At 43.9% G+C, this 13,951-nt stretch overlaps 1 protein-coding gene across 1 annotated transcript; it reads right to left on the bottom strand.

Moving 5' to 3' along the window:
* Positions 1-6,334: 6,334 nt before the first annotated feature.
* On the bottom strand, positions 6,335-8,185 carry LOC112248476 (prolactin-releasing peptide receptor). The gene is made up of 2 exons (XM_024417534.2): positions 7,725-8,185; positions 6,335-7,215 (listed from the first exon to the last, which is right to left on the bottom strand). The coding sequence occupies exons 1-2, from the start codon at positions 8,183-8,185 to the stop codon at positions 6,579-6,581; spliced, it is 1,098 nt and encodes a 365-aa protein (XP_024273302.1). The 3' UTR covers positions 6,335-6,578.
* Positions 8,186-13,951: the final 5,766 nt, after the last annotated feature.

Genomic DNA, 13,951 nt, shown 5'->3' with positions numbered 1-13,951 from the left:
GGTAGTGCATCTGTTTTTGTCATGTCAGTCATTGCATACCTTAGTGCTATTTAGAACTAGCCCATGTCAGGTAAAACATTTTTACTAGGTTTCTTAACCAATAGATTTCATGTTTGAGTCACTCATATCACATGAAGACACATTATACATGGTAAAATGTATATAATTGAAATTACATTTGCTTTAAAACGGCAACATTTTCTCTGCACCCCATGACAAAATGTGTAGAACTACAGTAAATCAGCTTTAGACCTGCAAAATGTTTCATCTGCCAACAAGGGGGGGTGTGAATCGTTTGTGTCATGAACAGCGCTTGTGCCCATAGAAAGATGTGGTGCACGCGGGATGTTTCCCTGCTCTCGAGTATATTGATATTGTAGTGTACTTTCAGACACGTAAAAAATAAAAATAACTGAATAGGTGAGAAATCATGGTAATGAGGTCTCTGACCCACAGACAAGAATTCACAATAAATAACCACAAACCTGTGAATAGAGAGTCCCTCACCATCTCGGGAGCAATGGTCCAAACAAATACATGCAGTGCAAGCTTTCTCATTAAATGTTGAAATTGTACAAACCAGACTGCAGACACTGACAAAACATTTACCTTCAAAAGTATGTGGACACCTCATTAAACATTTCATTCCAAAATCAAGAGCCTTAATATGGAGTTGGTCCCTCCTTTGATGCTGTAACAGCCTCCACTCTTCTGGGAAGGCTTTCCACTAGATGTTGGAACATTGCTGTGGGGACTTGCTTTCATTCAGCCACAATTGCATTAGTGAGGTTGGGCACTGATGTTCGGGGGTTAGGCCTGGCTCGCAGTCGGCGTTCCAATTCATCCCAAAAGTGTTCGATGGAGTTGAGGTCAGGGCTCTGTGCAGGCCAGTCAAGTTCTTCCACACCAATCTCGACTAACCATTTCTGTATGGACTTCCCTTTGTGCATGGGGACATTGTCATGCTTAAACAGGAAAGGCCTTCACCGAACGGTTGCCACAAAGTTGGAAGCACGTAATTGTCTAGAATGTCATTGTATGCTGTAGCGTTAAGATTTCCCTTCACTGGAACTGAGGAGCCTAGCCCGAACCATGAACAACTCTTCATTACTGGCCATTCTACTGCCAATGTTTGTCTATGGGGATTGCATGGCTGTGTGCTCGATTTTATATACCTTACAGCAACGGGTGTGGCCAAAATAGCTGAATCCACTAATTTGTAGGGGTATCCACTTACTTTTGCATATACAGTGTACACCATTGAAAACGCCATAACCAACCTGAGAGAAAAACAGGAGTCTTGAATGTGTATGTGATCATGGCAAGAATTATTCTCCTCTTCAATCTTCTCTTTTTCAAATGTTCTTCAGGAGTCAACTGAAACGCCCATTTATTATTGAAACAGTTTGATGAACCAAAAAATGTAATTAATGTCATAATATATAAATTATGTTTGACTGCCCTTTCATACCAACTTCAGACTTACTTTACCAGACAATCATCTGCATTTTAATAACTTGATTTGGGTGATGAATCCTAACCTATTCGTTTCTTTATATATTTAAATACAAAAATCACATCAATACGGGAAATAAAGAATCCATACTTCAAATTACATTTACAAAGATGTAACATGCATGATGCAACGTCAATGCGGTCACATTAACCCAGAAATGAAAACTACTATACTGAGGAGTGTTTTAACCATGCAATTGATCAAAAATGGAAACCATGTTAAATGGATTAAATGGAATAAATTACAATCTTTCTCAAAATGACCAAATAATGTGTTTCATTTTGTGTTAGTGGTTGAGAGATGAAAGCTATCATCTTTGTCACCAAGCCAGGACCGTAAGAGCATCGCCTGTCAGTCACAGCCTTGAGGTTGTAGAATTCAAGTAAACACCAAACAAAGGACATATATTATTAAACCGTCACTGTGTTTGTATCATGGGAATAACCTGAACAATAAAGAACATTCTTATTTAAAACAGCATATACAGTGGGGCAAAAAAGTATTTAGTCATCCACCAATTGTGCAAGTTCTCCCACTTAAAAAGATGAGAGGCCTGTAATTTTCATCATAGGTACACTTCAACTATGACAGACAAAATGAGAACAAAAAAAATCCAGAAAATCACATTGGAGGATTTTTAATGAATTTATTTGCAAATTATGGTGGAAAATAACAATTTGGTCACCTACAAACAAGCAAGATTTCTGGCTCTCACAGACCTGTAACAACTTCTTTAAGAGGCTCCTCTGTCCTCCACTCCACCACCTTTATTAATGGCACCTGTTTGAACTTGTTATCAGTATAAAAGACACCTGTCCACAACCACAAACAGTCACACTCCAAACTCCACTATGGCCAAGACCAAAAAGCTGTCAAAGGACACCAGAAACAAAATTGTAGACCTGCACCAGGCTGGGAAGACTGAATCTGCAATAGGTAAGCAGCTTGGTCTGAAGAAATCAACTGTGGGAGCAATTATTAGGAAATGGAAGACATACAAAACCACTGATAATCTCCCTCGATCTGGGGCTCCACGCAAGATCTCACCCAGTGGGGTCAAAATGATCACAAGAACGGTGAGCAAAAATCCCAGAACCACACGGGGGGACCTAGTAAATGACCTGCAGAGAGCTGGGACCAAAGTAACAAAGCCTACCATCAGTAACACACTACGCCGCCAGGGACTCAAATCGTGCAGTGCCAGACGTGTCCCCCTGCTTAAGCCAGTACAGGCCCGTCTGAAGTTTGCTAGAGAGCATTTGGATGATCCAGAAGAAGATTTGGGAGAATGTCATATGGTCAGATGAAACCAAAATATAACTTTTTGGTAAAAACTCAACTCGTCGTGTTTGGAGGACAAAGAATGCTGAGTTGCATCCAAAGAACACCATACCTACTGTGAAGCATGGGGGTGGAAACATCATGAATTGGGGCTGTTTTTCTGCAAAGGGACCAAGACGACTGATCCGTGTAAAGGAAAGAATGAATGGGGCCATGTATCGTGAGATTTTGAGTGAAAACCTCCTTCCATCAGCAAGGGCATTGAAGATGAAACGTGGCTGGGTCTTTCAGCATGACAATGATCCCAAACACACCGCCCGGGCAACGAAGGAGTGGCTTCGTAAGAAGCATTTCAAGGTCCTGGAATGGCCTAGCCAGTCTCCAGATCTCAACCCCATAGAGAATCTTGGGAGGGAGTTGAAAGTCCATGTTGCCCAGCAACAGCCCCAAAACATCACTGCTCTAGAGGAGATCTGCATGGAGGAATAGGACAAAATACCAGCAGTGTGTGAAAACCGTGTGAAGACTTACAGAAAATGTTTGACCTCTGTCATTGCCAACAAAGGGTACATAACAAAGTATTGAGATAAACTTTTGTTATTGACCAAATACTCATTTTCCACCATAATTTGCAAATAAATTCATTGTAGGATTTTTAATGTGATTTTCTGGATTTTTTTCTAATTTTGTCTGTCATAGTTGAAGTGTACCTATGATGAAAATTACAGGCCTCTCATCTTTTTAAGTGGGAGAACTTGCACAATTGGTGTCACGCCCTGGTCTAAGTATTTTGTGTTTTTCTTCATGTATTGGGTCAGGCCAGGGTGTGGCATGGGGTTTTTGTATTGTGGTGTGTTTTGTCTTGGGGTTTTTGGTGTGTGTGTATTGGGATTGTAGCTAGTGGGGTTATCTAGCAAAGTCTATGGCTGTCTGGAGTGGTTCTCAATCAGAGGCAGGTGTTTATCGTTGTCTCTGATTGGGAACCATATTTAGGCAGCCATATTCTTTGAGTTTGTCGTGGGTGATTGTCCTTTGTTCCTGTCGCTATGTTAGTTGACACAAGTATAGGCTGTTTCGGTTTTCGTTACGTTTATTGTTTTGTAGTGTTTTGTGTGTATTCGTGTTACGTTTGTTTTATTAAACATGGATCGCAATCTACACGCTGCATTTTGGTCCGACTCTCCTTCACACCTAGAAAACCGTTACAGAATCACCCACCACAACCGGACCAAGCAGCGTGTCAACAGGCAGGAGCCGCAGGAGAGGCAACAGAGGCAGCAGCAACAGGAGCAGCAGCAACTACAGTGGGAGAGACTGCACAACTTGGAGAAATGGACTTGGGAGGAGATTCTAGACGGGAAAGGACCCTGGGATCAGCCTGGAGATTATTGTCGCCCCAAAGCCGAGCTGGAGGCAGCAAAAGCAGAGAGGCGGCATTATGAGGAGCTAGCACTGCAGAGCGGATGGAAGCCTGTGAGTCAGCCCCAAAAATGTCTTGCGGGGGGGGCTCAGGGAGAGTGTGGCAGAGTCAGGAGTCAGACCTGAGCCAACTCTCCCTGTTGATCGTGAGGAGCCAAGGAGGAGACCAGAATCAGAGCCGGTGTTGGAGGTGAGCGAAACAGAGACTGTGAAGGAGTTAATGGGGAAATTGGAGGAGAGAGAAATGAGGGAGTTGCTGTGTTGGTGCTTTTTGCATGGAATTCGCCCGACGGAACGTGTCAGGGATTTGATGGCACCTGGGTTAGCGCTCCATACTCGTCCTGAGGTGCGTGTTAGTCGGCTGGTGAAGTTGGTGCCAGCCTCACGCACCAGGCCTCCTGTGCACATCCCTAGCCTTGCACGTCCTGTGCCAGCACTGCTCTCAAGATCTCCAGTACACCTTCACGGTCTAGCCCATCCTGTGCCACCTCCACACTCCAGCCCTCCGGTAACAGCTCCCCGCACCAGGCTTCCTGTGCGTGTTCTCGGTTCAGTACCACCAGTACCAGCACCACGCATCAGGCCTACAGTGCGCCTTGCCTCTCCAGCGCTGCCGGAGCCTTTCTCCTCTCCTGCGCTGCCGGAGTCTCCCGTCTGTTCAGCGCTGCCTGAGATTTTCTCCTCTACAGCGCTGCTGGAGTCTCCCGCCTGTTCAGCGCAGCCAGAGCTGCCAGTCTGCAAGGAGCTGCCAGTCTGCAAGGAGCTGCCAGTCTGCAAGGAGCTGCCAGTCTGCATGGAGCTGTCAGTCTGTAAGGAGCTGCCAGTCTGCACGAAGCTGTCAGTCTGCAAGGAGCTGTCAGTCTGCATGGAGCAGCCAGAACTGCCAGCCTGCAGGGAGCAGCCAGAGCTGTCAGTCTGCAAGGAGCTGTCAGTCTGCAAGGAGCTGTCAGTCTGCAAGGAGCTGTCAGTCTGTAAGGAGCTGTCAGTCTGTAAGGAGCTGCCAGTCTGCACGGAGCTGCCAGAGCTGCCAGTCTGTAAGGAGCAGCCAGAACTGTCAGTCTGCATGGAGCAGCCAGAGCTGTCAGTCTGCAAGGAGCTGTCAGTCTGCATGGAGCAGCCAGAGCTGTCAGTCTGCATGGAGCAGCCAGAGCTGTCAGTCTGCATGGAGCAGCCAGATATGTCAGTCTGCATGGAGCAGCCAGAGCTGTCAGTCTGCATGAAGCTGTCCGTCTGCAAGGAGCTGTCAGTCTGCACGGAGCTGCCAGTCTGCACGGAGCTGCCAGTCTGCAAGGAGCTGCCAGTCTGCAAGGAGCTGCCAGTCTGCAAGGAGCTGCCAGTCTGCACGGAGCTGCCAGTCTGCACGGAGCTGCCAGTCTGCAAGGAGCTGCCAGTCTGCACGGAGCCGCCAGAGATGCCAGTCTGTAAGGAGCAGCCAGAACTGTCAGTCTGCATGGAGCAGCCAGAGATGTCAGTCTGCAAGGAGCTGTCAGTCTGCATGGAGCCGCCAGAGCTGCCAGTCTGTAAGAAGCCGCCAGAGCTGTCAGCCTACATGGAGCAGCCAGAGCCGCCAGTCAGCGTGGAGCAGCCAGAGCCGCCAGTCAGCATGGAGCAGCCAGATCTTTCAGTCTGCCAGGATCCGCCAGTCAGCCACTCTTCCAGATCTGCCAGTCAACCAGACTCTTCCAGATCTGCCAGTCAACCAGACTCTTCCAGATCTGCCTGTCAACCAGCCAGTCAACCAGACTCTTCCAGATCTGCCAGTCAACCAGACTCTTCCAGTCGGCCAGGATCTGCCAGTCGGCCAGGATCTGCCAGTCGGCCAGGATCCGCCAGATCCGCCAGTCGGCCAGGATCCGCCAGTCAGCCAGGATCCGCCAGGATCTGCCAGTCGGCCAGGATCCGCCAGGATCTGCCAGTCGGCCAGGATCTGCCAGATCCGCCGGTCAGCCAGGATCTGCCAGATCCGCCGGTCAGCCAGGATCTGCCAGTCAATTGGTGGCTGACTAAATACTTTTTTGCCCCACTGTACATACAGAAGATGTCCATATCTTGCTCAACCAACTTCTGATATTTCAACATATCTGAAAACTTCTAATGCAGTACGCATTTTTGCAGCAGTCTTGTTTGTGGCACAGTTTATTGCAATGAAAAACCACTTCATGTAGAGATGTACATAATATGCACAACAATCTATTATTCACAAAATATTTTTTAAGCTTAATTGTAAATTAATGTATTAATTTGACATTCTTATCTTATGCAAAAACCTGACAGAAAATCGTCCAGCTAGTTCCAGGACCAAATACCTCAGGACATTCTCTGAACACATCCAGTGAAAGGTGGCAGCGTGGGATGAAGTGGTTCACAGCACCACGCTGTTTGTGGCACAGTTGTTGGCAGGGATGCCGATGCGGCGGTGGCAGGTGAACATCTTGCGCAGTTCGGCGCGAAAGCGGTCATGTAGCCAGGCATACAGGAAAGGGTTACAGCAGGAGGAGCTCATAGCACACAGGTGGCACAGCAGTTGGATGAGCAGGAAGAAGCGCTTGTCGATCAGGTCAATGTCAATGTCCCGCAGCACGTTGAATACACTGATGGGCATCCAACACACGCCAAAGGCTGCCACCACCAAGGTGACCAGACGGAAGGTCTTACGCTTGCGGGTTCGCTGGGCCTCGGCCTGGCTCTTGGTGCGGTGGCCAGGCGCCACACAATTACGCAGCTTGACAGAGATACAGAGGTAAGAGATGCAGAGGGCAGAGAGAGGCAGGACGTAGGTCATGAAGAGTGTGCTGTAGGCGTAGGCCAACCTCTCTTTCTCTTTGCCCATCCAGAACTCCTCACAGATGGTGAAGCCCTCATTCTTGAACTCCACATGGTAAGTGTGGGCTACAGCCGGGGCCACAAGCCCACAGGAGAGCAGCCAGATCCCAGATAAGAGGTAGGTACACGCCAGCACTGAGATCCGCTTCTTCAGAGGGTGCACTGTGGCATAGTACCTAGGAACAGGCAGGAAAAGAGATCTACTTAACAGCTCATTTACAAACATGAAAGAAAGTGTGATATGGTATGTTTTTTTGCTTTTGATCTGACAGTAATTGCACTGTTGCACTGTGTTGTGCTGATATCACATGCTTGTACTGTTGCTGTAGATTATTGGATTTATTGTTATTGACGTGAAGTGGAAATTAAATCATCTTCAACTGACTTGAGTTTATAGAAGAGTCATATTATGGTGCTGAATAGAGCTGTTAAGAGTATTTTATGTTACAGACCTTGAATGTATACCTAATCATCATTCTGTTACAGCCGCAAATACTGAAACACCATGGAGGAAATGTCAATAGAGGATAAATGATCAAACCTGTGGCGGATATTAAATGACATAATAATAATAATAATTACATAGAAATGTAATAGCAATGTGTTCATTCTACCCAAAATCAAAATGTTTTGTCTAGTCTGACTTAGATGAATGATAGTTAAAGCCACCTCGACCAAGGCTTACCTGTCAACACCAATAGCAGTGAGAGTAAAAACAGACACATAGACAGTTACTGGCTGGATGAGGTAAACCAGGTAGCACATGAACCTCCCAAACACCCAGCCACGGGGGTTGAAGGCATAGGCCAAGGTGAAGGGGACACATGTGGCACACATCAGCATGTCGGAGAAGGCCAGGTTCCCTATGAAGAAGTTGGTGACATTGTGCATCTTGCGGGTGCGGCAGATGACGTAGAGCAACAGGTAGTTGCCGAATACCCCGATCAGCACCACCAGGGCATAGCAGGGGATGATGAGCAGCTTGAAGGACTGCGGCAGCTCCACCCCCACAAACTGAGGGCTGCGTTTGGACGAGGAGGAGTTCTGCAGCGCCACCTCAAAAACCTGACTGCTGGTGTTCCCCTCCATGCCAGCCACACACGGCCCAGGAGAGGCCAGATCTACAGCCCACCCACTGCCCTCCATCTTAGTAGGTCAAGCACGTCACACTGTAGGAAGGGCCAGAGGTGCCTAGAGAGAAGATAGAAAAAGGAAGACTTAGCTTATCAGTCCACTTGTTTTTGTTGGGCTCAATGGATTCTGATGTTGTGTCAAGTCTATTGAAATTCTTCATATCCAAACTGAATAACAACCTAAAAGCCTGTTTCTATTATAGCACTGTGGTGACAGTGAACATATCTGAGAGGTCTGTGCTACCTGTATCCCTTGATTGGACTGATTGTTCTGGATGATACTAGCATCCACTGAATAACCGTTGGTATGTACAGTTGGGTTGGAATCTAATAATTCTCTTTGGCGCCTAGAGTGAATAAAACATGCATAAAATATATTTACACAGCACATCAACCAGCTAGCACATTTGGTTCCTTGGAAGATCTGGGAACATATATTTTTGGATCCACATTGGTTGTGGGAACGAAACCATGTTTCATGACCTGTAAAACAGGATGTCTTTTTTAATGTTCTGAGAACAGAAGTGAAAATGTCTTTAATACTTTCATTGAATGTTTCAAGGCTTTTAATAACACCGTATTTTGGGTTAACATTTTTTTTTTACTCCAAGCACAGATAGGACACATTTATTTCCTTAGGCATTAATCATGCAAACACATTTATTTTTTATTGTGCCATGGCATCAGTGAGATTCAAACCTATAATCTTGTGTTCTGTCCATGGAATTTGTCCACTGTGCTAATTTAATCTATTCAAACAGATCCCATTTCAAAGGAAACAAGCACTCATTAAGATCAGGTGTGGCCAATTAGTGGGCGAGGCCAACGCACCTGAACACACTTAACAAGATAGAGGGTAGAAAGAGTTGTTGCTGCTGAGTACGGAATGTACATGTTTTTAAATAACATTCTTAGAACATTCTCTGATCGTTACTAAAGTTCTGTGGTTTTTATGGAAAGTTTTCTTAACGTTCTCGGAACAGTTTGAGAACATGACTTTAAATAGAACCATGGGGAAACCTGTAGAAAACGCTGAAGTAGTGAAATGTCCACAGAAGAACATTGTTTCTTAGCGTTCCCTGAACTATTTGAGAACGTTCCTAATGTGAAACCAGTTGGAGAACATTCCTAGAACATGACCAAAAGTTAAATGAAATGTAACCATGTTTGAGCTTTCAGGAAAAGTCCTGTTAAAGTAATGAAATACCAAGAAAATACAATTTCTTTGTCAAGTTCCTTAAATCTACTGAGAATGCTCCAAAGCCAAGTAACTGTCCTGCATCATTCCCAGAAAGTTGTGGGAAGGTTGTATGCAAAATATCCATAGGACAACCACGCTCTCACCAAGCTCTAAGAAACATGGTTCTCAGAGCATGTTGTGCTAGCTGGGGCAATGTCTTTAATCAGTGAAATTATAGTAAATCATTCAGAAATCTATTCACTTTATACTATGAATTGTGCTGCAAATGAGCAGCACTCAGACAGTGACACATGAATGACACAAATATGCTCTTTAGTTCAACAAGCCTCTAAATGTGTAATCATACTTTGCTTGTTGATTTGTTGTTGTGACCTCATTTCAGCATTTTTTTGCTAAAGGAGTCACAGGATCAATAGGGTATGACTCTATATAGTCTATAGATGACTGCATACATTCAGCATCTTACTGTGTTAGCAGTGGTTCAACAGAAACTCATGTTGAGAACAGGTACACAGATGGTATGAGTTGAGAAGTTGAACCATGTTCGTGAGAGACACTGTGCCGGGTAGGGAGGGCAAACCATCAGAGCCAAAATGGTTTTACCCAATCACATCTACAATCTTGACTGTCTCTCAAACGCTTTTGAGACATGGATTAGTCATGCTTAAACAGGAAGCACACAGTGCAGTTGATGGACAGATGGATCCAATTTTAGCACTTACACTTACTGGGTACACACTGGTTGAATCAATGTTGTTTCCACATCATTTCAATGAAATGACGTTGAACCATTGTGGAATAGACGCTGAATTTACATCTGTGCCCAGTGGGTAGTATGTGTCTTTCTCGATTTTGAATTCAGCCACATTATGCAGCAACATAGGGTAATGGACTTTTGAGGTCCTCTTCAGATTGCAAAGCGATGGCTGTGCACCAACAAAATAAAATGTACTCATGACTCCCGCTGGTCAGGAAAATAGGTGGAACAGAGCTGTGAATGTTTAGTCAGAGAACCCACCCCACTGGGCACAGATGTCAGTTTCAACATCTAGTTTTGATTTACATTTGGTTGAGTTCTCAACTAAGGTGAATTCAACATGAAATCAACAACAATGTCACTGTGTCATTAGATTTAGTTTAAAAGTTGGGTGAAAAAAATATGAAATGCCTTTTTTTGTTGCAAATCCAATCAGTTTTCCACATTTTTTGTTTGACATTACATGGAAACAACATTGATTCAACCAGTTTTTGCCCAGTGGAACAGGTTGTCTAAACATTCACCCACTCCCCTACTGGGAGACAGACAGGGCTGGAACACTAAACAATCTATATCCCTGTCAGTCAATATCTGTTCCACTGGCCTCATACTCAACCAAGGACAGAACATTTTAACAAAGGGAATATCTGATTCAATATGATCTCAATAGATGAAAAACACAGGACTCAGTATAATAGAGGCACATTATGCACATGGGTTTCACTCTCTGATAAGTGCTGCAACACATTAGCTTGGAACATTTTTGTCTAATAATGCCAGGGGATGCCCCCAGGCACGCAAACATTTCACGTGTTGTTCACCTCTTTCTGAGAATGCATTTGAATGGCAGCTAATACAGGTCTTTATCTTGGTAGTGCTGATGGATGTCAGCCTGTTAGACACTCTGTCTAGGTAGAATCTCTGGTTATTAAAGACCATATAAGTTCTACTATAAAGCATTTGTCATTTTACCTTATAACCACATCCAAATACATCTTATTTAGTAAACATATAGCATACTAAAACTTAGGTTATATAGATTCTGACAAAATATTACCTTATTTGGAAAACATTGTAAAATGTTCTACCCAAATGAATCCTAGAAATATATATTCCCAGGAAATAAAATGTATTCTAACTTTGCAGTGGCACAAAACTGGCTCTGATTGAAATGATTGTAGAATGCAAATGACAGAGGCTATAGGAAAAGTGACGTTACTAATTTAATATTTTCAGAAAAACGATTGTAAAATGATTTCCTATAGCCTATTAAGCCTAGAAAACATGAAAATTCACATTTTAAACCTTACCTATTTGGCAAGAAGAGCAGGTGTCCACGTTTCAACTCCTCCAATATCAGCGGAGACTGACAGTGAATCTGACTGTGACTGTCAACTTATCCACATTGGAGAATCACCAAACTGAGCGCATCAACGGTCCCCACGTTTCCCACTCCAGAGAGAGGAGCAGAGTGAAATAAATAACCCTTGAACGCTCTCAGCTGTTTTACAGCATAGCCTTCATTACAGTAGAGTAATTTGTGAAATTTTGCACCAAATCCTCAGTGGGCTGCCTGCAGTGTGCACAGCTGCCTCTGATGACCACCTGCTTGTATGCAACAGGTACTGGACAGAGGGTCTGTCGCATCCTATACAGTAGCCTATTTGAATGTAACAGTTGGCTATTTGTGATGGCTTTATCAAAAAGCGCATCATGATGGATTCATACAGTTACTCATATCAATCTATACATGTCTACATCACCGTAGATTAAATTGTTTTATTTTTGGAAGTGGATATTGGAACGGCAGAACGGGGGGGTTAAGGTAAGGGTTAAGGTTAGGCATAGGGTTTAAAATTGAATTTATAGGGGTATCACGTAGTAGAAATGCAACAGTAACTATTCAAATGGATCTCCTCAAGCATCCTTATTTATTTGTCAATTAGACTGGGTTGTAACGAAATTCGTCTTCCTCTGACGACGAGTATGACAGATCGGACCAATGTCCAGCGTGGTAAGTGTTCGTCATTTTTAATGAAAAGTCACTGAACACGAAAATACAAAATAACAAAGTGAAAGACAGAAACGAAAAAACGAAACAGTTCTGTATGGAGGAAACACAGAAAACAATCACCCACAACTCAAGTGGGAAAAACAGGCTGCCTAAGTATTTTTCTCAATCAGAGACAACGATTGACAGCTGCCTCTGATTGAGAACCATACCAGGCCAAACACGTAGAAAACCAAAACTAGAACAACACATAGAATGCCCACCCCAACTCACGCCCTGACCAACCTAAAATAGAAACAAAAACAAGGAACTAAGGTCAGGACGTGACATGGGTTGATTACATGATCCCTGTTTTCATGGCCAATGAATGTAGAGAAAAGCCTTCGTCTTCCAGTATCTCTAGGTTTTAATCAATGGCTGTCCATGTTGGAGGGAATGACTATCGATTCTAAATAATTGGCTATTCATTGAATGCCTATTCATTCTAAATCATTGACTGTGATTTAAGAAGACCAGGGCTACGTGCCAGGCCAGGGGCGACCAGGTGTTTCATTCGCTCTGACAGTTGCATTCATTAAAGCATGGGGCTGTTCATCATAGAACACATAGTAGTGAGATCAATAGATGTTAACCTCCCTCACCTACTCGTACAAAACACTGCTCCTGGCTGTGTCAGCCACCTGGGAAGTGAGCCATAGTGACAGTGTGGTGTTAAATTTGAGTGGTGTGAAGGCAGTCTGTAGGCAATAGGCAGGTTTCTAAGCAATGCTACAGTATGCACAATGTAGCCGGTGGCAGTTTTGACAGCTGCAATTGCATATTCATGACTCACTGTGATTGTTGGGAGCTGTAAGCTCAACTACAACAGCAAAAATTATTTTGTTGGTCCTGTTTTGTCTGCTCTCTTACAATTTTACAGATTGGAAGGGATGGATAGTAAAGTAATGTACTTGTACTGGGTTCAGTTGTTTCGCTCTCCATATAATTAATTATTTTGTTACAGCTTCACCAAGCAAACCTAATGATTAGAAATAGATGTTATTTTCAAATGGGAACTGGTATTTGATTCATTAAAGTCATGTCCTGGATGTTATCCTTACAAGTAATCCTGATAGGTATCAGTCTGGTGTTTTCTGTAATGACCTTAGTGATCACTGTTTTACAGCCTGTGTTCATAATGGCTGCTCAGTGAAATGACCTGTCCTGACTTGTCATAGACGCTTGCTAAAAAACTTTAATGAGCAAGCCTTCCTTCATGATCTGGCCTCTGTAAATTGGTATAGAATCCCCTCTGTCAAAAACGCTTGGACCTTCTTTTTTGATATTGTCAGAAGTATTACTAACAAATACGTGTCCATAAAGAAAATTTGAATTAAAAAGAGGTTCAGCCCCTGGTTCGACCATGATCTGGCAGAGTTACTCCACCTCAAGAATTACATTTGGCAAATTGCTCGGCACACACATACTCAGGCTGACTGGCTCTCGTTCAGGCAAATGAGAAATAAGTGCACTCAGGCTATCCGGAAGGTCAAAGTTAGTTACTTTAAGGAGCAGTTCTCTCTCTTGGTCTAACCCCAATAAGTTCTTGAAAACGGTTCAACCCTGGGGCCTCATTTATAAAACGGACTTACGATAAATGTTGATCTGAATTAAGTATAACTTATGCAGAAAACCATGTATAAGTAGTTATTTATAAAACCTCACTTTGATGTGGAAATGATCTTGTCTCTACGCAAAGTCTAGACTTGACGTAAGTGATTTTCCTGCTGGTTTTGTAGAGGTATTGCAGTTTGGGGCGTATATGCGTCCA

Source organism: Oncorhynchus tshawytscha, linkage group LG04 (genome assembly GCF_018296145.1).
Source record: "Oncorhynchus tshawytscha isolate Ot180627B linkage group LG04, Otsh_v2.0, whole genome shotgun sequence".
Lineage (NCBI taxonomy): Eukaryota > Metazoa > Chordata > Actinopteri > Salmoniformes > Salmonidae > Oncorhynchus > Oncorhynchus tshawytscha.
This window is presented reverse-complemented; position numbering and strand designations above follow the sequence as displayed.

Coding starts and splice junctions, on each gene's coding strand:
- LOC112248476 (XM_024417534.2), bottom strand. CDS start 8,185: ATGGAGGGCAGTGGGTGGGCTGTAGATCTGGCCTCTCCTGGGCCGTGT. Junction 7,216..7,724: donor ACTGCTATTGGTGTTGACAG/GTAAGCCTTGGT, acceptor GCCTGTTCCTAG/GTACTATGCCACAGTGCACC.